The sequence below is a fragment of the Macaca nemestrina genome, chromosome 6 (genome assembly GCF_043159975.1).
Source record: "Macaca nemestrina isolate mMacNem1 chromosome 6, mMacNem.hap1, whole genome shotgun sequence".
Classification (NCBI taxonomy): Eukaryota; Metazoa; Chordata; class Mammalia; order Primates; family Cercopithecidae; genus Macaca; species Macaca nemestrina.
This window is the reverse complement of record NC_092130.1, coordinates 137,845,563-137,866,373: the sequence shown is the minus strand read 5'-3', so window position 1 is coordinate 137,866,373 and position 20,811 is coordinate 137,845,563. Positions and strand designations below refer to the sequence as shown.

At 43.4% G+C, this 20,811-nt stretch overlaps 1 protein-coding gene across 13 annotated transcripts in view; it reads left to right on the top strand.

The window, feature by feature from the left end:
• Positions 1 to 20,811, top strand: part of LOC105487475 (zinc finger protein 131) — a 54,497-nt gene that overhangs the window by 18,077 nt on the left and 15,609 nt on the right. For 11 of the 13 annotated variants that reach the window (XM_011750929.3, XM_011750931.3, XM_024794652.2 and 8 more), the window contains one exon: positions 26 to 170. The exons of the other annotated variants lie outside the window; for them this stretch is intronic. In XM_011750929.3, coding sequence (XP_011749231.1) covers positions 26 to 170 — 145 coding nt within the window. The remainder of the gene's footprint in view (positions 1 to 25; positions 171 to 20,811) is intronic. 13 annotated transcript variants of the gene reach the window in all.

Sequence of the window (20,811 nt, the reverse complement as noted above, 5' to 3'; positions counted from 1 at the left end):
GCTCTAATGTACATCTTCTTTGCAGGTGTTAGTAAAATGGCCTTTCGCCATTTAATTGAGTTCACATATACAGCAAAATTAATGATACAAGGAGAAGAAGAAGCCAATGATGTATGGAAAGCAGCAGAGTTTCTACAAATGCTAGAAGCTATCAAAGCCCTTGAAGTCAGGTACTTATTTCTTTAATGGGGTTCAGATAGTCATTCAGTCATGTTCATTCTGTTAGTGAAGAACTTATAGTATGTGTCATGCCATGAACAGAGTTCTTCAGAAGAATTAAGAATAAGGATCTATAAAAAATTTTTCTGGATACTGATCTTTCACTTGACTTTGATTTTCTGTTCATGTGTTAAAACTGCTAATATTAAAGTAGCATCTTTGATATCTAATAAGTCTAGACAGCTTTTTAAGGATCTGGATCCCTGTAAACTGTTTTGTTGGATTCAAGTTATTGTTTGTACCAAGCCTTATCCTACAAAAAGGGTTTGGCTTACAAAGATTAACGTAATACTGTTTAAAAATAGAGAACTAGGTGGAAATAAATTGGTGGAATAAAGAGATAATCATTACAAGTTAGAAGTAGAAGTATGATAGCCAAAAACGTATACTGTAAGTCTATATAGTAGATGTGGTAAATCTAGCTCTTAAGTGCACCTAGTTCAAATAAAAAGAGTAGTCAGTTAAGTTATTCCTTCTTAGAAGCCGAGAACAAATCAATTGCTGAGGAGCCGTTCCTAGTATTAAAATTTCTCCTGAGAAGTATTAAGAAAACATTAGGCCAGGCCCAGTGGCTTATGCCTGTAACCTCAGCACTTTGGAAGGCTGAGGTGGATGGATAGCTTGTGCCCAGAAGTTCACAACCAGCCTGGGCAACATGGTGAAACCCTGTCTCTACAAAAAATACAGAAATTAGCTGGGTGTGGTAGTGCACGCCTGTGGTCCCAACTACTGAGGAGCTGAGATGGGAGGATCACCTGAGCCTGGCAAGGTGTGGCTGCAGCGAGCCGTGATGACGCCACTGACTGCATACCAGCTTGGGCAACAGAGTGAGACCTTGTTTTTTTTTTTAAAAAAAGAGAAAACATGAAAGGCTATAATGAATAGAGACCTTAACATTCTTACTTAATGGATAATGGCAGTGTAACATAGTTACTAAGAACAGGAGCTCTGGAGTCAGTTTCCCTCGGTTAATATCCTGTTTCTACCACTGTGGCCTTAATTAAGTTACTTAATCCTGTCAGCTGTATCCTCCTCTGTCAAATGAGAGTAATAAACGGTACTTGCTACATGGAATTTGATTATTTGTGAGGGTTGAATGAATTAATGCATGCAAAGCATTTAGCATGGCATCTGACTAAATGAGTACTCTTAAGTATGAACTATTACCTCCTGGTACTGTTTTTTATGTTTCTCAATACAGATCATTGGCATGATGCCAAAACAGTTTGGTAAAATCAGTTTCACATGGCGGCACAATGATTTAATCTTAACTCACTGTTGTGGTTTAGTTAAAAGATCAAATTTATTTCTCTGAGGACTCTACTGGAATGTTATTTTATCTTTTTTTTTTTTTTTTTTTTTTTTTTTGAGACGGAGTCTTGCTCTGTCGCCCAGGCTGGAGTGCAGTGGCCGGATCTCGGCTCACTGCAAGCTCCGCCTCCTGGGTTTACACCATTCTCCTGCCTCAGCCTCCCGAGTAGCTGGGACTACAGGCGCCTGCCACCTCGCCCGGCTAGTTTTTTGTATTTTTTTAGTAGAGACGGGGTTTCACCATGTTAGCCAGGATGGTCTCGATCTCCTGACCTCGTGATCCGCCCGTCTCGGCCTCCCAAAGTGCTGGGATTACAGGCTTGAGCCACCGCGCCCGGCCTTATCTTATTTTTTTGAGACGAAGTCTTGCTCTGTCTCTCAGACTCGAGTGCAGTGGCGCAATCTCAGCTCACTACAACCTCCACCTCCCGGGTTCAAGCAATTCTCCCTGCCTCAGCCTCCTGAGTAGCTGGGATTACAGGTGCCCGCCACCATGCCCAGCAAAGTTTTGTATTTTTAGTAGAGGTTTCGCCATGTTGCCCAGGCTGGTCTCAAACTCCCAACCTTAAGTGATCTGCCCGCCTCAGCCTCCCAAAGTGCTGGGATTACAGGTGTGAGCCACCGTGCCTGGCTGAAGAAAAGTTTTTTTAAGAGATAAAAATTTAGATAACTCTAAGAATACTGAACTGTACTCGTCCATAAATATCATCTCTTAGTTTGACAGTTCAAGAGTAAACTTTTCTGATAAGAGCTTGGTATGTATATATATTCTTTGATGCTTAGCACCTGGCATATAGCAGGTGTACAGGAAACATTTGTGAATAGATAGATGGATACATGCTAATTAAAACTAGGTCAGTACTCTCTTGCAGAGACCTGAGCATGGATGTCAAACTAGAGATGCATTCTGAGGATATATACCTGATCAGGCCATCTCTTCTCAAAAAGATTAAAGGAAATACGTATGGATGGGGCGATGTCAGATTTGTGGTTAAATCTTGAAAGAGAGCCTTCTGAAAGAATGTTCTCTGTGGCCCTTTTGCTGCTCATGATAGTGAGTGGTATGTCACTTTGGAGAAGGTTGTGGCTCATGCCTGTAAATCCCAGCACTTCGGGAGGCCAAGATGGGTGGATTGCTTGGGCCTCAGGAGTTTGAGACCAGGCCCTGGGCACCATGGCGAAATGCGAACTCCGTGAAAAATACAAAAATTAGCTGGCATTGTTCCGTGCAACTATAGTCCCAGCTACTCAGGAGGCTGAGGTGGTAGGATCGCTTGAGCATGGGAGACTCAGAGGTTGCAGTGAGCCGAGATTGCACCACTGCACTCCAGCCTGGGTGAGAGTAGGACCCTGTCTCAAAAAAAGCAAAAAACTGGGATCCCAATAGTACCTAAAATCATCAGTGCTTTTCAGTATAAACACAGTAACGTTGATTTGTTTCTTGTGCCAGATAGGCATGTAATATGTTCTGAAGAGTTCCCTTTGAAAAGAAGAAGGCAGTAGTAGTATATGTTGGCTGTTTATAATAATGCAATTTTTAAACTTCTACAGGGATGGTTTCTGTTGACTTTTTTCCCTGTTCATGAGCTGTATTTTACTGTTTATTCGTATATCTTTAAAAAAAGATATCGTATATCTTTTTTTTGTTAAAAATTAGATTTTTGGCCTGGGCACGGTGGCTCACACCTGTAATCCCAGTACTTTGGAAGGCCAAGGCAGGTGTATCGTGAGGTCAGGAGTTGAAGACCAGCCTGGCGAAGATAGTGAAACCCCATGTCTACTAAAAATACAAAAAAATTAGCCAGGCATGGTGGCGGGCTCCTGGTAATCCCAGCTGCTTGGGAGGCTGAGGCAGAGAATTGCTTGAACCGGGGAGGAGGTGGTTGCAGTGAGCCGAGATCTCGCCACTGTACTCTAGCCTGGGTGACAGAGCGAGACTTCATCTCAAAAAAACGTTTTCAAAATGAAAAGAAAAAAACAAAAATCTATTTTTTTTTTTTTTTTTTTTTTTAGTTGGTGTCTCGCTCTGTCACCCAGGCTGGAGTGCAGTGGCGTGATCTCGGCTCCCTGCAACCTCCACCTCCTGGGTTCAAGCAGTTCTCTGCCTCAGCCTCTCGAGTAGCTGTGGTTACAGGCGCCTGCCACCAAACCCAGCTAATTTTTTTGTATCTTTAGTAGAGACGATGTTTCACCATCTTGGCCAGGCTAGTCTTGACCTCCTGACCTCGTGATACACCTGCCTCGATCTCCCAAGGTGCTGGGATTATAGGCATGAGCCATGGCGCCTGGCCAAAAATTGGATATTTTAAAATAAGTTGTATTTAGATCCCACCCCCTACCTCCCCACCCCCATTCTCTCTCTCAGACATGATTTGTTTGGGTTTGGTTTGTTTTTTGAGGCAGGGTCTTGCTCTGTCACCCAGGCTGGAGTGCAGTGGCACAATCTCAGCTCACTGCAGCTTCAACCTCCCGGGCTCAAGAGATCCTCCCACCTTAGCCTCCCAAGTAGCTGGGACCACAGACGCTTGCCACCATGCCCGGCTAATTTTTGTATTTTTTTTAGAGACAGGGTTTCATCATATTGCCCAGGCTAGTCTTGAACTCCTGGGCTCAAGAGATGTGCCCACCTCAGCCTCCCAGAGTGCTGGGATTATAGGCATGAGCCACCATACTTGGCCAGACATGGTTTCTTTTTTTAATCTTTCAAACTTTTTTTTTTTTTTTTTTCCCCCTCTGGAGACGGAGTCTCACTCTGTTACCAGGCTGGAGTGCAATGGCGCGATCTTGGCTCACTGCAGCGTCTGCCTCCCGAGTTCAAGCAATTCTGCTGCCTCAGCCTCTTGAGTAGCTGGGACTACAGGCACATGCCGCCACGCCCAGCTAATGTTTGTATTTTTAGTAGAGACGGGGGTTTCACCATGTTGGCCGGGATGGTCTCAATCTCTTGACCTCATGATCCACCCGCCTCTATCTCCCAAAGTGCTGAGATTACAAGCATGATCCACCGCGCCCAACCTCAAGCTTTTATTTAAGTGCGGCGATCCAGGATGGATTTTAGATCTTGTTGAAAGCAGCCACATCCATGGACTACATCATAGTCCTCAAAAGCAGTGATCTGCTTCTCCACTGTTGCAAGTTTATCATCTTTGACTACATACTGTATTTGAAGTTTCTTAATTTCCTATCCCACTGGAACTAGTTTAGATGAGCCAGACATTGTTTTATTGTTGTTACTGGTTTAGCAACTTTCCTGGACTTGTGTAATTCCTTTCCTGTAATTCTATACAGTCTGTATTTTGTGTGTATGGCCATTGAAGTCTCTGCATAGGTAGTTTACTGAACAAAGTGATCATTGGACAGAAATTTTCTTAAATGTCTTAAACCAGTAAATCTCCACATTTTTGTTGGGGAACTCTTTATAGGGCACACCATCAGCGTCCCATCGAGCAGTTTACAACTACTTTAGCCTTTACTTCGTGTGTTAACAGAACCTCAAGGTCACGTAGAGAGTTGCGAAGGTCTTTCCTGGACATGTATACAGCTCCGTGCATGTGCATGGCCTTCTAGGTTCTCTGGAATATGTCAGAGGTTTTTTTTTTTTTTGGAGATGGAGTTTTGTGTTGGTATGATCTCGGCTTACCGCAACCTCCACCTACCAGGTTCAAGTGATTCTCCTGCCTCAGCCTCCTGAGTAGCTGGGATTACAGGCACTTGCCACCATGTCCAGCTAATTATTTTGTGTGTTTTTAGTAGAGTCGGGGTTTCACCATGTTGCCCAAGCTGGTCTTGAACTTCTGACCTCAGGTGATCCACCGGCCTCGACCTCCCAAAGTACTGGGATGACAGGCATGAGCCATCAGAGCCATCAGAGTCCAGCCTGTCAGAGCTTTTTAAAGCCCCCTATGAACATCTCATTCTCCAGTTTTTCCTTTCAGTTTTTGTTCAGCTTCTTGATAGCCCAAACTTGTAATGCCACCACAGTAGCTGCAATAATAAACAGTTGCCATTGATTGTTTTTTGACAAATGTCTTGTGGTTAGAGCTATTTGAAAAGTGAGCTGTGAGTCAGATCAAATCTCCAAATATTTTATCCTGTCTTAGATTTATCTTTTAAGGAAGTGGCATGTGTAAAGCTCTTAAAACCATACCTGCCACATAATAACATGATTATGCACATGTTCTTTTCATTTCTTGGAATGCCATCTGTCTGGTTGTTCATTGGCAAAATTTTACTCATCTTTCTGGTCTCAGGTGAGAGTCAGCAACCTGTTCTCTGAAACTTTTCCTCACTGAGCCAAGCAGGTTGACTTAGGTACTTCTATTACTCAGTATTTGTTGTTTTACATTTTTCATTAAAACAGTAATCATATTAGTGTTCCCACATTTTTCTAAGAGTCTCCAACCTCTCTGAGGCAGGGATTATGTGTTTTTTTCATCTTTAGGAGGCGTTTGGATGGGTTTGAAAAACTACCTCGAAATTACGCCTCTTGGAATACTCAGTTGCCAGATTTATGTCCTTTTCTTCCCTCATAAGCCTTTAGAATCTCTTTCCTTGCTGTTCAGTTCTGAATACAAGCTGGTTTACCGCACTCTGCAAAACAAAAGCCTGGTAGCAGCACTTTTCTTGTTCTTTAATTATTCCTGTTTGGGATAGGGATCTGAGTTCAGTAGGTCATACCTATAGTTAAGACAAGCATAAGAAAACTGGTTAAGAAGTAGTTTATAGCCAGGTGCAGTGGCTCACACCTGTAATTCCAGCACTCTGGGAGGCTGAGGCAGGTGGATCACTTGAGGTCAGAAGTTTGAGACCAGCCTGACCAAAATGGTGAAACCTTGTCTTTACTAAAAATACAAAAAATAGCCAGACATGGTGGCATGCACCTGTAATCCCAGTTTTTGGGAGGCTGAGGCAGGAGAATAGCTTGAACCCGGGAGGCAGAGGTTGCAGTAAGCCAAGATCGCACCACTCACTCCAGCCTGGGTGATAGAGTGAGACTCCATCTCAAAACAAACAAACCAAAAAAGAAGTAGTTTACAATTTACCTCAACACTTGTACTTGAAAAGAACAAAAACCGTACTTTTTCAACATAAGATGCCCAATTTTTTTCCTTATTTTAATATATTTCAAATAGGAATTCCCTTCAAAAGTGAGTGGCCAAGCAAGAGTTAACAGTTAGTTTCAACTGTTAATAAATTCTTGTAGTTATTTGTGTTACTGATACCAGACAAGTTGAGTTTGTCATTTAAAATATCTTCCAATTGATTATACCATGAGTTGATCCTTAAGTGGAAAGTTATGGTAGAATTGGTATTGGAGTGTTTCTCCATTAATTAATTTCATATTAATGGAGCAAATAAATGTCATCAAAGGAATGACTACAAAAGCAATAACCAAGGGCTTTATGGGACCTTAGGAAGACATGATTTAACAGGCTAAACAATTCAGGAATAAAAATTAATTTAGCTGGACTACTTAAGGCAATTGTATGACTATTTTGCAAATACAGAAGGTGCGTAAGGTACGCTTGTCACATATGTATTATAGAATTATTTTTGAAATGTAGGGTAAACCTTTTGAACGACACCGAAAAAAAAATTAGGACCTCATTTTGCTTTGCTGAAATTACATTATTGTTTACTTAAAACTGTATGGCGGGGCACGGTGGCTCACGCCTGTAATTCCAGCACTTTGGGAGGCCGAGGCGGCGGTTCATGAGGTCAGGAGATCGAGACCATCCTGGCTAACGTGGTGAAACCCTGTCTCTACTACAAATACAAAACAAAATTAGCTGGGCGTGGTGGCAGGCGCCTATAGTCCCAGCTGCTCAGGAGGCTGAGGCAGTTGAATGGCATGAACCTGGGAGGCGGAGCTTGTAGTGAGCCGATACTGTGCCAGTGCACTCCAGCCTGGGCGATAGAGCGAGACTGTGTCTCAACAACAACAACAAAAAACAAAACTGTGTATGAGTTGGGCGCAGTGGTTCATGCCTATAATCCTAGCACTTTGGGAGGCCGAGGCAGGCAGATCACCTGAGGTCAGGAGTTCGAGACCAGCCTGACCAATATGGTGAAGCCCTGTCTCTACTCTACTAAAAATGCAAAATAGCTAGGTGTGGTGGTGTGCGCCTGCAGTCCCATCTACTCAGGAGGCTGAGACAGGAGAATTGCTTGAACTCAGGTGGTAGAGGTTGCAGTGAGCCAAGATCACGCCATTGCATTCCAGCCTGGATGACAGAAAGAGACTCCATCTGAAAATATATATATATATATGTACAGTGATAAAGATACCACCACAATCAAGATTGGGGAACACTTTTATCATTCTAGAAGCTTGTCTCATGATTCTTTGCAGTTGATCCTGATCTCTAGCCCCAGGCAATCATTGATCTGATTTTTATCACTAGTTTTTCTATAGTGTACCGTACAAAGTTCATATTTGACTTTATTTACCTTAGCAGTGTGTTTTAGAGATTTGTCCAGGTGGTTGTAGGTGTTATTTTGTTCCTTTTCATTGCTGAGTAGTATTCCACAGGGTGAGTATACTACAATTTGTTTATCTGATGACTTTTGGGTAGTTTTTTTTAGTTTTTGTCTATTAGAATAATGCTGCTGTATACAACTCTTTGAGTGGATATATGCTTTCATTTCTCTTAGTAAATATCTAGAAGTGGAATAGAGCTTAGTTGTTTGGTATGTGTATGTTTAACTTTGGAAGACAGTTTGTCAGTTTTTTAAAAAGTGGTTTAATGACTGGGCGTGGTGGTTTATGCCTTTAATCCCAGCACTCTGGGATGCTGAGGTGGGTGGATTGCCTGAGGTCAGCAGTTTGAGACCAGCCTGACCAACATGGTGAAACCCCATTTCTACTAAAAATACAAAAAAATAGCTGGGTGTGGTGGTGGGCACCTGTAATCCCAGCTACTTGGGAGGCTGAGGCAGGAGAATTGCTTGAACTTGGGAGGCGGAGGTTGCAGTGAGCCAAGATCGTGCCATTGCACTCCAGCCTGAGCGACAAGAGCACTTTTTTTTTTCTCAAAAAAAAAAAAAAAAAAAAAAAAAAAGGTTTTTTGTGCTGGGCATGGTGGCTCATGCCTGTAATCCTAGTACTTTGGAAGGCTAAGGCAGGAGCATACCTTGATCCCAGGAGTTCAAGACTAGCCTGGGCAACATGGTGAGACCCTTGTCTCTACAAAAAAAAAAAAAAAATTTTTAACTAGCTAGGTGTGGTGGCACATGCCTGTAGTCTCAGCTACTTGGGGAGCTGAGGTAGGAGGATTGCTTGAGCCCAGGAGGTTGAGGCTGCAAGTGAGCAGTGATCATGCCGCCGTACTCCAGCCTGTGCAACAGAACGAGACCCTGTCTCAAAATAAAAAAGTGGTTTTATCCATTTACATATTTGTGTGCAACACAACTACTTATGCCCTATCTTCACCAGCACTTGATATTGTCAAGATTTTTTTAAACTTTAGGTCAGGAGATGGCAAACATTTTATTAAAGGGACATAAATATTTAGACTTAAATGCCATATAGTCTCTGTTGCAGTTATTCAGATCTGCTGTTGTAGCAAGACAGCTATAGACAGTATGTAAATGAATGGATGTAGCTATGTTTTAATAAAACTTTGTTGACATAAAACATGCTACTACTGTTAGGCCAGAGTTTACTGATTCCTGCTTTAGTCATTCTAATTGGATATATAGTGGTGTGTTATTGTAGTATTAATATTTTTAAAACTTTAATAAGGTATAATATGTAATAAACTGCCCATCACTCTCTAGTTGCCTTGTGTAATTTTGTAATCTATTCCTCTCTTCCTATTCCTATCTTCATCCCTACAATTTTATGTACACGTTAATAGTATGGTAGTGCTTGTCTGATTTCTTTCACTTATCATAATTATTTTGAAATTCATGCTGGGTGTGGTGGCTCACGCCTGTAATCCCAGCACTTTGGCAGGCCGAGGCGGGCAGATCGCTTGAGGTCAGGAGTTCAAGAGCAGCCTGGCCAACATAGCACAACCCCATCTCTACAAAAATTAGCTGGGCATAATGGCAGATGCCTGTAATCCCAGCTACTTGGGAGGCTGAGCGAGAATTGCTTGAACCTGGGAGGCAGAGGCTGCAGTGAGCCGAGATCGTGCCATTGCACTCCAGCCTGGGAGACAGAGGGAGAAAAAAAAGACTGGGCACGGTGACTCACGCCTATAATCTCAGCACTTTGGGCAGCCGAGGCGGGTGGATCAAAAAATAAATAAATTAATGTATATTAGTGTGTGTATAAGTAGTTCATTCCTTTTTCCTGCTAAGTATTCCATTGTATGGCTATATCACAATTTGTTGACTCACCTGTTGACAGACATTTAGGTTGTTTCCAATGTTTGGCTATTACAAATAAAGTGGCTATGAATGTTTGTGTAACAAGTGTTTGGATATATGCTTTCATTTTTCTTGGTAGATACCTCTTAGTAGAATAGCTGGCTTGTATGGTAAATATATGCTTAATATTTTAAGATACTGCCAGACTCTTTCAAAAATGGTTGTGCCATTCTACATTCCATTCTGCAGCCTATGAATGCTCCAGTTTTTCACAGCCTTGTTAATACTTGATATGGTTGGGCTTTTTTATTTTAGCCGGGCTGGTGGGTATATGGTGGTTTAAATTTGCATATCTCTAATGACTAATGGTGTTGGATATTTTTTAATGTGCTTTTTTGCCATCTGTTTGTATTCCTTGGCAAGGTGCCTGATCAGATCTTTTGCCTATTTTTTAAAATGGGGTTATTGTCAAGAACTGGGTGGGGGCAACATTGCGGGGGTCTGAGATTTTATCCTATTTGCAAGGTAGTAACTTTTTAACCAACAGTTTATCATGGTTGCCGGCAAGAGACATGAGACTCTTGAGTCAGAGAGAAAAGGACTTGATTACTTAGAGCAAAGAAAGCAGCATGAGTTCCATGTTTGTATCAGTTTTTCTTGTTCCCTGTCCCCCTCATCCCACAGGGGTGACACAGTGGCCTAGGCGTGTACTGTGCTCACAGTTGTTTGCATCACAATTGAGGAATTCTGAGCTTTAGGAAACCCAAATCTTTTATAATGAGCTGCAAGCAAACCTGCCTAACCTTTCCTGTAGAAGAAACATTATTATACTGGACAATAAATAAACCTACTCTCCACTCTGGAAGAGGATGGGCTCTGTTTTCCAAAGTCCTTTGCTATACAGACAACTTTGAAAAGATAGTCCAAAATAAAAGGCTCTCAGTGTCTTAGTTTATAAGACATGCAGAAACATGAGGATCCATGGAGAGTTGTCTTGTTCCATATCCTTGTTTCTGTATTATCCTGGCTGGTACTGAATTTTCCCCATAAGTACATCACTTTCTTTAGCCACTCTGAGTAATCTGATCATATGGACCAGGACCTGGCTGGGTACGGTGGCTCACGCCTATAATCCTAGCACTTTGGGAGGCTGAGACGGGTGGATTATCTGAGGTCAGGAGTTCGAGACCAGCCTGGCTAACGTGCTGGAACCCCATTTCTACTAAAAATACAAAAAAATTATCTGGGCGTGGTGATGCATGCCTGTAATCCCAGCTACTCAGGAGGCTGAGGCAGGAGAATTGCTGAGGCTGCAGTGAACTGAGATTGCGCCATTGCACTCTGGCTTGGGCAACAAGAGCAAAACTCTGTCCCAAAAACAAACAAACAACACAGGGACCAAGACCTAATCCATTCAGTTTTTCTCATAGTGGATTTATTTAAGGATTTATTGAAGTCAACAGAACTTTAAGCAGCAGGATTTGGCCACCCTGCCCTGTTGACCTTAATCATGCACCCACCCCACTAAGGTTCATCCTGGACTCAATCAACTGAACAAATCTCTAGAAAAACAGGTGACTTTCTTTTTCAGTTTCTGTATTGAATTTTCCACTTAGCCCTGGGCATTAAGTATAGCAAGATGTTTTACAGTTACAATTACAGACTCCGCATTGTCCCATCGGGAGGATGTCTACTAGGGCAAGTTTATCATTCATGACAAACCTGGCCCCCCAGTGGCTTGAAGCTGACATAAATGCCTTCCAGAGCCCAAGCAGTAACAGTGTACACATCAGCTTAAGTCATGCACAATGTCGTACCACTTTTTTAATTGGATTACTCCTACTGTTAGGGAAAACTTCCCACAGGATGTGCATAAATAAGTCAGTTATTACTCTAGGAAGCATCCCTTTGAGAATTTCTAACCAAGAGTATCCTTAAATGAGACTTCCACAGTCACCCAAGGGCTGCTTGGTCTTCCTTAAACACTTGATGGTCTCCTATAACCACCTCTTAGGTGTAAGTCATTGTTTTGTTTTGTTTTTTTGAGATGGAGTCTCGCTCTGTCGCCCAGGCTGGTGTGCAGTGACACATCTCAGTTTGCTGCAACCTCTGCTTCCCGGGCTCAAACAGTACTCCTGCCTCAGCCTCCCTAGCAGCTGGGATTACAGGCACCTGCCACTACGCCCTGCTAATTTTTGTATTTTTAGCAGAGTTGGGGTTTCCCCATGTTGGTCAGATGGGTCTCGAACTCCCGACCTCAGGTGACACACCTGCCTTGGAGTCCCAAAGTGCTGGGATTACGTGCGTGAGCCACTGCGCCTTGCAAGGCATTGTATTTTTTTGAGGCAAGGAAATTAGTACCTGGCTTCCACACAAGCACAGTCCCAGGGGCACATAGGAACCCTGAAAGGAAAGTACTGTTTGCAATTGTACATGCTTCCAAAGTAGGACCTGCATCAGTGTAGAGGCACAGATTGACATGGCCTCTAATGTAGTCTCCTTTCCCAGTTCAATTAGAATGATTGAGTCTAGTTCTGGTTTTTGGAGAGACTGTGAGGACAGGACAGTCCTATTTATTTTTATTTATTTATTTATTTATTTATTTATTTATTTTTGAGATGGAGTCCCACTCTGTCGCCCAACCTAGAGTGCAATGACGCGATCTTGGTTCACTGCCTCCGCCTTCCAGGTTCAAGCGATTCTCCTGCCTCAGCCTCCCCAGTAGCTGGGACTACAGGCACGTGCCACCAGGCTGAGCTAACTTTTGTATTTTATTATTATTTTTTTTAATTTTATTTATTTATTTTTAATTTATTTATTATTATTATACTTTAAGTTGTAGGGTACATGTGCATAATGTGCAGGTTTGTTACATATGTATACTTGTGCCATGTTGGTGTGTTGCACCCATCAACTCGTCATTTACATCAGGTATAACTCCCAGTGCAATCCCTCCCCCCGCCCCCCTCCCCAACTTTTGTATTTTTAGTAGAGACAGGGTTTCACCACGTTGACCAGGCTGGTCTCGAACTCCTGACCTCAAGTGATCTGCCGGCTTTGGCATCCCAAGGTGCTGGGATTACAGATACGAGCCACCACGCCCAGGCGAGTCTGTCCTATTTATCACAAGCTCCTGAATGCCAGCTGAGTTAAGTAGTAGCTGTCCACCTCATGGACTGATCTCACCTATGAGAATGGTAGTGGAGCATGGTGTTTTGCCTCTGACACACAGGAGTCATCCCCAGCTGTTTTTAGAAGACATGTTGGTAAAGTTAAGGGAAACAACTTGGCAGGGAATGGCAAACACAGCAGTCAGTTTAAAAATGCTTGTAGCCGTTGGAGAGACTTGCAACTGAGCATTTTTCTTAATTTGAAAGGTTCTAGGAGCAGTTCTGAAAGACAAAGTAGGTTTGTTTTGTTTTTGGAGACAGGGTCTCACTGTGTCACCCAGGCTGTAGTGCAGTGGTGCAGTCACAGCTCACTGCAGCTATAACTTCTCAGGCTCAAATGATCCTCACACCTCAGCCTCCCAGCAGAGCTGCGACTGTAGACATGTGCCACCATGCCCAGCTAATCTTTTATAGTTTTTTGTAGAGATGGGGTCTTACTATGTTCTCCAGGCTGTTCTTAAAATCCTGGACTCAAACGATCCTCCCGCCTCAGCCTCCCAAAGTGCTGGTATTATAGGTGTGAGCCACCACGCCCAGCTTGACAAAGATTATTGTCCCTCCTGCCCCATATCTTCTGGAGTTGTAAGATGTTTCTCTCCCTAGATGTCAAGATTGTCATTCCTCCTTCACCTCTTTTCCAGTCATCCCCTCCTCTTATCCAGACCTTTCATCTGGTATGGTCAGATACAAGAAGGGCAAGGACATTTAAAACTTAGAGACCCATTATGTTTCCCACTTTGGCTCACATGGGCTGTTATAAGTGAGTGTACTTGGCAAGCAGTGAATTCAATCCAAGTGGTCAGTATTCCTATAAAATGATGTCACTCCATTAAGAGAATCCAGATGGCCAAACTAGAATGAAGTTCGAATTTCCTAAGCCTGGTTTTGACCAGACTGTCACCTTTAAAAGGTACCAGGCTGTTCCAGGATTATTGTTGGGGAAAAGAAAATGTTCAAGAATGTTCACGACGGGCCAGGCGCAGTGGTTCATGCCTGTAATCCCAGCACTTTGGGAATCTGAGGCGGGTGGATCACCTAAGGTTAGGAGTTCGAGACCAGCCTGACCAACACGGTGAAATCCCGTCTTTACTAAAAAAAAAAAATACAAGATTTGCTGGGTGTCGTGGCACATGCCTGTAATCTCAGCTACTTAGGAGGCTGAGGCAGGAGAATCCCTTGAACCTGGGAGGCGGAGGTTGCAGTAAGCCAAGATCGTGCCATTGCATTCTAGCCTGGGCAACAAAAGCAAAACTCCATCTCAAAAAAAAAAAGGATGTTCAGGGCACAGAATCCTGCTTTTTCAGATTAGGTTTATATTACTTCCCTCGCCTTCTGTCTTCATCATTATCCAGGAAGTAGCCAAGAAGACATGATCCCTTTCTAGGGACAACTAAATTCAATGATCAAACTGCTTTACTCAGATTTTTGGACAAAGAGGATGTGAGGGAAGTAGAGTCAGAAATCATTTTGAGTCAGTGTTTGAGAATGCTGTTGCCATACTCAACAAGATACTCAGTATCTATGGATGGTAGCATGAAAGGTCCATCATTACCTTGACTATTAACCAATTATTGATTAGCTTTTGTGGTCATTTTTGTGTATATGATAAAGCTGAACCATTATCAGACTGCAGATGGTCTAGAAAGGTGAACATAAGGCATAGATTAGTTTCAAGAGCCATAGTGGTGTGGCCAGAACCAGCTGATGAGACTGGAACAGCAACAGTTTAACCTAAAGAAGTGTCAGCATGTCACCATGGCGGGGTGGGGTGGCTCACGCCTGTAATCCCAGCATTTTGGGAGGCTGAGGTGGGCAGATTGCCTGAGGTCAGGAGTTTGAGACCAGTCTGACCAACATAGTGAAATCCTGTCTGTACTAAAAATGCAAAAAAATTAGCCAGGTATAGTGGCGTGTACCTGTGATCTCAGCTACTTGGGAGGCTGAGGCATAATTGCTTGAACCAGGGAGGTGGAGGTTGCAGTGAGCTGAGATCGCGCCATGGCGCCCCAGCCTGGGCGACAGAGCTAGACTCCGTTTCAAAAAAAAAAAAAAAGTGTCAGAAATGTCAGCAGTGGTGAAGCACCACTGACAGCCCTGCATTGGGGTCACAGCTCCAGTATAGTCAGTCTGCAAGGAACAGTCAGAGACAGTGCTCTGTATTATGTGATCCTTCACTATGAGACAAGCAGGCCACGCTGTAACAGGTGTCACAAGTCTGACGTAACAGTGGCAAACTTCTGCATAAGAAACATAGGGTCCTCTAATTTGTGCCCAGTCTCTGATGGTGGTGGATGTGTTACCATATCCAGAATAATGTTGGCTCTAGACTTCGTTAGTGGCAATCTGGGCAGTGCAGGCTTGGTTAGCAGCTTGATTCCAGTTGGTCTCATTAGAGAATAGTCGCTTATGCACATCTAAATGAGTGACCCAGATAGTTCCGGCAACAGCTGCTATTTTTTCTACAGTTTTGGCCCCAGAGGCGTGGATGTCTTTAATCTGCCAAGTCTTCCAAGTAGCAGACTAAACAGCTAGACCATTGGCAACAACGTAAGTGCCAGTAAAAATATAGCAAGGTTAATTTGGGGGAATGTTGACCAGAGTCATGAGGACAGCCTTGAGTTCTGCCCACTGAGCAGAGTGACCATGTCTGCTTTGGGTTTTCATTGTTGGTGCAGAGGCTGAGCACTTGCAGCAGCCCAGTGAATACCATCAAATTTCAGCTTAGCCAAGCCATCAGTGAATTAAGGCCTCCATTAATCTGGTGACTTTGCTTTGGGCAACAGTTGGGCAGCTGCTACTTTTTCATGATGGCCAAGGGGTCCACTGCTTTCTTAAGTATACCATTTCTATTTGACAAGTGAAACTTGGTGGACATTTCTCATACCTTGTTAGTCATGAAGTCTGAGTTGACTCACCCCCAGATGGGAATATCAGGCTGGAGAACCTCAAGACCTGCATGGGTGGTTAGGGATCAGTTTCAACAAGAGCCCAAAAGCAAACTAATTTTTTTTCCTCAGATTTGGTGTACCTTGGGAGCTGTGTCAGGGTTCAGCAAGTCCAAAACCCAAGGAATAACCTTTGGGTAGAGACTGCCTCCTTTTGCCAGAAGCTCTAATCTACAAAAGCATCGGGTTCAGACTAGTAGCTCAAAGGGTTCATTAGCGTTGTGATGCCCTAAAGGTAGAGAGAATGCACTGCAGTTCGATGGTTAACTTCCAAAGCAGCCTGTTGGTTGGAGCCCCACTTAGAGGTTGCTGATTTGTTTGCAGGTTAGCTGATAGAAAGGAGAAAGTAGAATGCCTAAGTAAGGCACATACTGCCCAGCTACCCAGAGAGTCCAATAGGATGCTGGGCTTTATTTTTGTTGGGAGGAAGGTAGGAGAAGAAACAGTTTTTCTTTGTTGGATGGAGTGTTATGAATCTATCTTTATAAACTTTACCTGATGAGTAGGCCTCTGAAATTTGCTGGGGTTTATCAGCAACCCCTGCTGATGGAGGTGTGATAACATTGCAGTTCAGGGCCTTTGAGACTGAGACTTCTGACTTACCAATCAATAGGATATCAATATAACATAAACTAGACATCAGAGAATAGAGACACTGCACTAAATCCTGACCTCACCACTAGTGGCAAATGTCAGGGAGGTTTGCGCCACTGTTCTCTTAGCTTTTCTTCCCAGTTGGGGTGATACCCTCTGGTGCTTACGGGATGAAGAAGTATAAAGGCACTTCCTGCTGTACATTCACATGTTGAAGCAACAGCAGTATACATAGAATCAGCCGTACCACAAGGTCAAGATAGCTTCCCTTTCCTGCTGTGAACCATGCCCAAACCCCATCAGTTAAAAAATGCAAGTCCATCCTTTCCCCTTGGAAAAGTGGTTATGGTGAGTTTGGCACCTTAATCTGAAATAGTCATGGAAGTTTGAGTCCTTCCATTCCTGAGTTTTCCCCAGTATACTTGGCTGAGTATGTTGCTTTCAATCCCCTTTGAGAATAGGGAGAATTTGGCTCCACTCCTAATTATCTTTCTCCTAAAAGCACTAAGTCAGAGGAGAGGGTAGAGGAGGATGAGATGTGGAGGGAGAAAGGTGACTCTGTGCCAATAAGTAAGGCACATTTACTTTTGGTTTCAAGCAGCACAGAAGCTGCATGTGGCTTGACTAAACAAACCTCCAGTGTTTTAAGCCCACCCAGTGACCTCAGTCAGTGTAATGTCATCCCTACTGACACTCATCTATTTCAGCTTCGGTGATTCCTGAAGAGTACACTCTTCAGTCACTGGCTGGGTGCAGTGGCTTACGCCCGTAATCCTAGAACTTTGAGAGGCCAAGGTGGGAGGATCACTTCAGCTCAGGAGTTTGAGACCAGCCTGAGCAACATAGTGAGACCTCGTCTCTCCACCCCCACCAAAAAAAAATTACACCTTAATTCTGGACATCGCTGCCCTGTTGTTATTCTTTTGCCTGGTTTTAACATAAAGGTTAGGGAGCTTTTCAGCAGCACTGACTGTAAGAATTCATATTACTTTGGATCCTTTTCTCATTCGCCAGTGGGATCTTCATCAGCATTGTAAACCCAATTGGACTGGAAGGCTCTATCTATTCAATATCTTATCTGTGGTTTCCCATAGGAGTTTATCTCAAATACATCTCTCAAAGAGGGCCCTTACAGAAGCCAAGACTTGACTGCAAAAAAAATCTTGGAGACCTTTTACTGTCCTCTCCAAATAAATCAAAGGTGGGCATGATAAACTGCAGGAAGAACTGAGCCCAAAGCTGGCCCAGGTTTTAACATTCTTCCTTGATAAGTATTATGTTCTCCCCTCATCTCCCATATGAACCGGCCAGAGCCGTGACTCACCTGGCTTCTGCCTATAGCAATCACAAATTTCCTTTCTTTTACATTCATTGTAGGTGCATATTATTGTAACTTGTCTGAAAAGAGGCAGAACCTTCTGTCCCACCCACCCTTTCCCAATGAATCTTAGTATGGTTGTTAATCATGGGGCAGACATGGTACCAGATTGATAAAAGAGTCTCTCTTTCTCCCACAGAAGAGTTTGCAATAACCAGGGCACCATTTCAGCAGCTATTCTTGAACTTGCTGCCTAGTACTCTTCCTGCAACCACCTTCCAAGTTTTGCTTCATTTATAGGTACTTTTGTTTCCTAAAGCTACTACTGTAAAAAAGTACCATAAACTGGGTGGCTTTAAACAACAGAAACGTGTTGTTTCTCAGTTCTGAAGGCTAAATGTCTGAAATCAAGGTGTTCATAGTGCCATGATGCCTCCCAGGACCCTAGGGGGAGCATCCTTTTTGCCTCTTCTAGCTTCTGGCTAAAAGGTGTTTCTTGGCTTATGGTAGCAGAACTCCAATCTCTGCCTTCATCTTCCCATTGCCATCTTCTCTGTCTTCATAATGGCTTTCTCCTGTGTCCAGGTTTCTTCTTCCTTGTAGAGACACTAGTTGTATTGAATTAAGGCTCATCTTAGTAATCTCTTTTTTTTTTTTTTGAGACTGAGTTTCACTCTTGTTGCCCAGGCTGGAGTGCAATGGTGCCATCTCGGCTCACCACAGCCTCCAAGTCCTAGGTTCAAGTGATTCTCCTGCCTCAGCCTCCCGAGGAACTGGGATTACAGGCATGCACCACCATGCCTGGCTAATTTTGTATTTTTAGTAGAGACAGGGTTTCTCTGTGTTGGTCAGGCTGGTCTCAAACTCCCGACCTCAGTTGATCCGCCTGCCTCGGCCTTCCAAAGTGCTGGGATTACAGGCGTGAGCCACCGCGCCAGACTTTTTTTTTTTTTTTGGAGACAGAGTTTCACTCTTGTTGCCCAGGCTGGAGTGCAATGGTGGGATCTTGGTTCACCACAACCTCCGCCTCCCGGGTTCAAGCAATTCTCCTGCCTCCGCCTCCCAAATAGGTGGGATTACAGGCATGTGCCACCACACCCGGCTAATTTTTGTATTTTTAGTAGAGATGAGGTTTCTCCATGTTGGTCAGGCCGGTCTCGAACTCCTGACCTCAGTTGATCCACCCGCCTCTTCCTCCCAAAGTGCTGGGATTACAGGAGTGAGCCACAGTGCCCGGTCAGATGTGCACACTTATTTCCAAATAAGGCCCATTCACAGATATTAGGGGCCAAGACTTCAACATACCTTTTGTGGAAACACAATTCAACCCACAATAATAGGCAATAAAGTAGAGGGCCATTTTTTGCTTTGTTGACTGTACAATGTAGTCAACATGTTTGCTGCTGGTTCTGGTGGATTTCCCTGAAATCTGATCAGTTGCTCTGTGATGCCTCATCCTTCCTTTTCCAGAAAGCCTTTTTTTTCCCCAATATCTTATTCTCAATGCCAAAAAACTGGCAAGAGCTATGAGGGATCTGAGATTTTACTCTACTTGCAAGCCTGCAAGTTTTCCTGCCACAGTGTCATGGATGTTGGAAGAAGATACAAGACTTCTGAGTCAGAAAGAAAGGATTTTATTACTCTCTATATAGCAAGCAGTATAAATTTCATTTTTATACCAGTTTTACCTTCTCAGGTCCCACAAGAGTGACATAGAGTGGCCCAGGTGAATGCGTATGATTGATTTCTGTAGTAACTGACGAATCTCCAGCTTAGGAATCCCAAATTTTTTATAGTGGGCTACAAACAATCATCCTAACCTTTTTCCCAGAGGTGGGGGGGGGCATTCTCTTTATTATATTGAACAATAAACCTGCCCTTTTTTCTACTATACTATACTGCAGACATTCTTGAAAAGTCCAAAACAAAAGTTTTCAGTTCACAAGATGTGAGGAACTGAAGAGACTCAAGGAGAATTGTCTCCCAACAGGTGTCGTCTTTTACTGTGTTTATTGAGTTGTGAGAATCCTTTCTTTACTCTAGATATAAGATCTTTAGGCTGGGCACGGTGACTCTTACCTGTAATCCCAGCACTTTGGGAGGCCGAGGTAGGCAGATCACATGAGGTCAGGAGTTCAAGACCACCCTGGCCGACATGGTGACCCTGTCTGTACTGAAAAATACAAAAATTAGCCTGACATGGTGGCGGGAGCCTGTAATCCCAGCTACTCAGGAGGCTGAGGCAGGAGAACCACTTGAACCTGGGAGGCAGAGGTTGCAGTGAACTGAGATTGTGCTGCTGCACTCCAGCCTGGGCCACAAGCGATACTCCGTCTCAAAAAAAAAAAAAAAAAGAGATATTTGACAGGTAAATGTTTGCAACTATTTTCTTCTGGTCTGTGGCTTGCTTTTTTGTTAACTGTATTTCAGAGGGCAGTTTTTAATTTTGATGAAATCAATTTTATCAATTTTTGCTGTTTTGATTTCTGTCTTTTGTGTGCTGTTTATGAAATCTTTCAGCTGGGCACAGTAGCTCATGTCTGTAATCCTAGCACTCTGGAGGCCAAGGCAGGAGGATCACTTGAGCCCAGACTACCCTGGGTGACATAGTAAGACCTCAATTCTATGAAAAATAAAATTAGCTGAGTGTGATGGCATGCATCTGTAGTCGCAGCTGCTTGAGAGGCTGAGGTGGGAGGATCACTTGAGACCAAGAGGTTGAAGCCACAGTGAGCCAACATCACACCACTGCACTCCATCCTGGGTGAGAGAATGAGAAATCTTTCACTAACCAGTGTCACTAAGGTCTTTGTTTTCTTCTAGAAATTTAATAATTCTTAAATTTAGGTCTGTGACCCATTTTGAATCTTTTCATGGATGATATGAGGTAAAGGTTGAGGTTTGTTTTTCCCATGCACATACTTGTTCCAGCACCACT